Here is a 1485-nt window from a genome sequence, read left to right on the forward strand (position 1 = left end):
GCTGCACGGAGTGCCCACTGCACGGCGCGCCGTGCTCGCCGGCTGCTCGGCTCACCATGATCTCCATGGCGCTCCAGCGCGACGTCCCCCAGTACATCGCCATGCCCTGGTTTATCACGTGTGTCATTGCRCGCACAATTTCTAAAGAAAAGACAAAAAAAAAGGAGGACAGAAAAACCTGAGCGCTCCGCCGAGGCCGGTTCTTGGCCCGCGCCGGCCGGCCGGTGTGCGGCGAGCCCCTCGCCTCGCGCCCCGCTGCCGCCACGCGGCACGCACGGAGGGGCGCCGGGAGCGCCCGGCCTGACCCCGCGCTTGTTCGGCCGCTGCTCTTCCCACCGCCAGCTCACGAGATTTAAATTTAACATCCAAGGGCAGCACAGATGAAAAATAAAACGAAACTTATGGCATTAAAGWAAAAAAAGAAGAAGAAAATAAAAAACCAAAAAGCAGCCCAGAGGCTGGATTACAGCAGCAATCTTGGCTCCCAGATTCGCTCCGGCGGCAGCGGCAAGCGGCTTGCCGGCACGGCATCCCCGTTCGCGCTCCTCAGGGGACGCCGAGGGAGGCGGCAGCGGCCCTGYGCTGGGCTCCCTCGAGCTCTTCGTAGTCTTTAGGATTAAAAATTCCACGTCCTGGGAAAGTGTCCTGGAATTTTGGCCTGGCAACCCCCTCCCCACACCTTCCCCGAAGAACAGCGGCCAAATGCTAGAGAACGGACGTCAATGCAGCGTGCACGTGCACGTGTGTGGGCATGCACACCCGCAGGGTTCTGCGCCCGCAGGGTTCCAGGCCTACAGGGTTCCGTGCCCGCAGGGTTCCAGGCCCGCAGGATTCCGCGCCCGCAGGGTTCCAGGCATGCTTGCGCACCCGCAGGGTTCCATGCCCACAGGGTTCCAGGCCTGCAGGGTTCTGCGCGTGCTCGCACGCCCGGAGGGTTCCGCGCATGCTCTGTGCCCGCAGGGTTCCGCGCCCGCAGGGTTCCAGGCCCGCAGGGTTCCGTGCGTGCTCGCGCGCCCGCAGGGTTCCAGGCCCGCAGGGTTCCGTGCGTGCTCACGCGCCCGCAGGGTTCCAGGCCCGCAGGGTTCCACGCCTGCGTGCGTCTGCCTCGCCCCGCTTGCCCGCTGGCCGGCAGAGCTGAGACAGCCCCGTGAGAAGGGGCTGTGGTCGTTTCTAAAACTAAACCAAGATTTCAGCCGCCGGAGACCGGCCTCCGGCAGCACAGGGATAATTTCACGTCGGGATGCCAAAGTGCATCTGCTAATGCGGCTTTTTTCTTATACCTTCTGGAAAGGCTAAGCTGAGCTGGAGGAACCAAATCTTGATGGGAGGGGAAAAACAAAAAAGTTGCTCTAGGATAGCAGGGAAGGGCTCACGCGGCGCCGGCGCTGCAGAGCAAGGGGGGCGCGCGGAGCGAGTTTCCCTCAAGACGGCCGCGTCCCTTCCGCGGGGCGGCCGAGCGCGCGCGGCGGCGCTCGCCACGCAGCA

At 63.8% G+C, this 1485-nt stretch overlaps 1 protein-coding gene across 1 annotated transcript in view; it reads right to left on the reverse strand.

The window, feature by feature from the left end:
• The window catches only part of KCNAB1 (potassium voltage-gated channel subfamily A regulatory beta subunit 1), a 5634-nt gene extending 5483 nt beyond the window's left edge, over positions 1-151 (reverse strand). The window contains exon 1 of the mRNA XM_085304074.1: positions 56-151. Within this exon, the coding sequence (XP_085160200.1) occupies positions 56-127 (72 nt within the window). The 5' untranslated portion in view covers positions 128-151. The remainder of the gene's footprint in view (positions 1-55) is intronic.
• Between the last annotated feature and the right edge of the window lie 1334 nt (positions 152-1485).

This window comes from Rhea americana, unplaced genomic scaffold (genome assembly GCF_003343005.1).
Source record: "Rhea americana isolate MKP2758 unplaced genomic scaffold, rheAme1 scaffold_202, whole genome shotgun sequence".
Taxonomy (NCBI): domain Eukaryota; kingdom Metazoa; phylum Chordata; class Aves; order Rheiformes; family Rheidae; genus Rhea; species Rhea americana.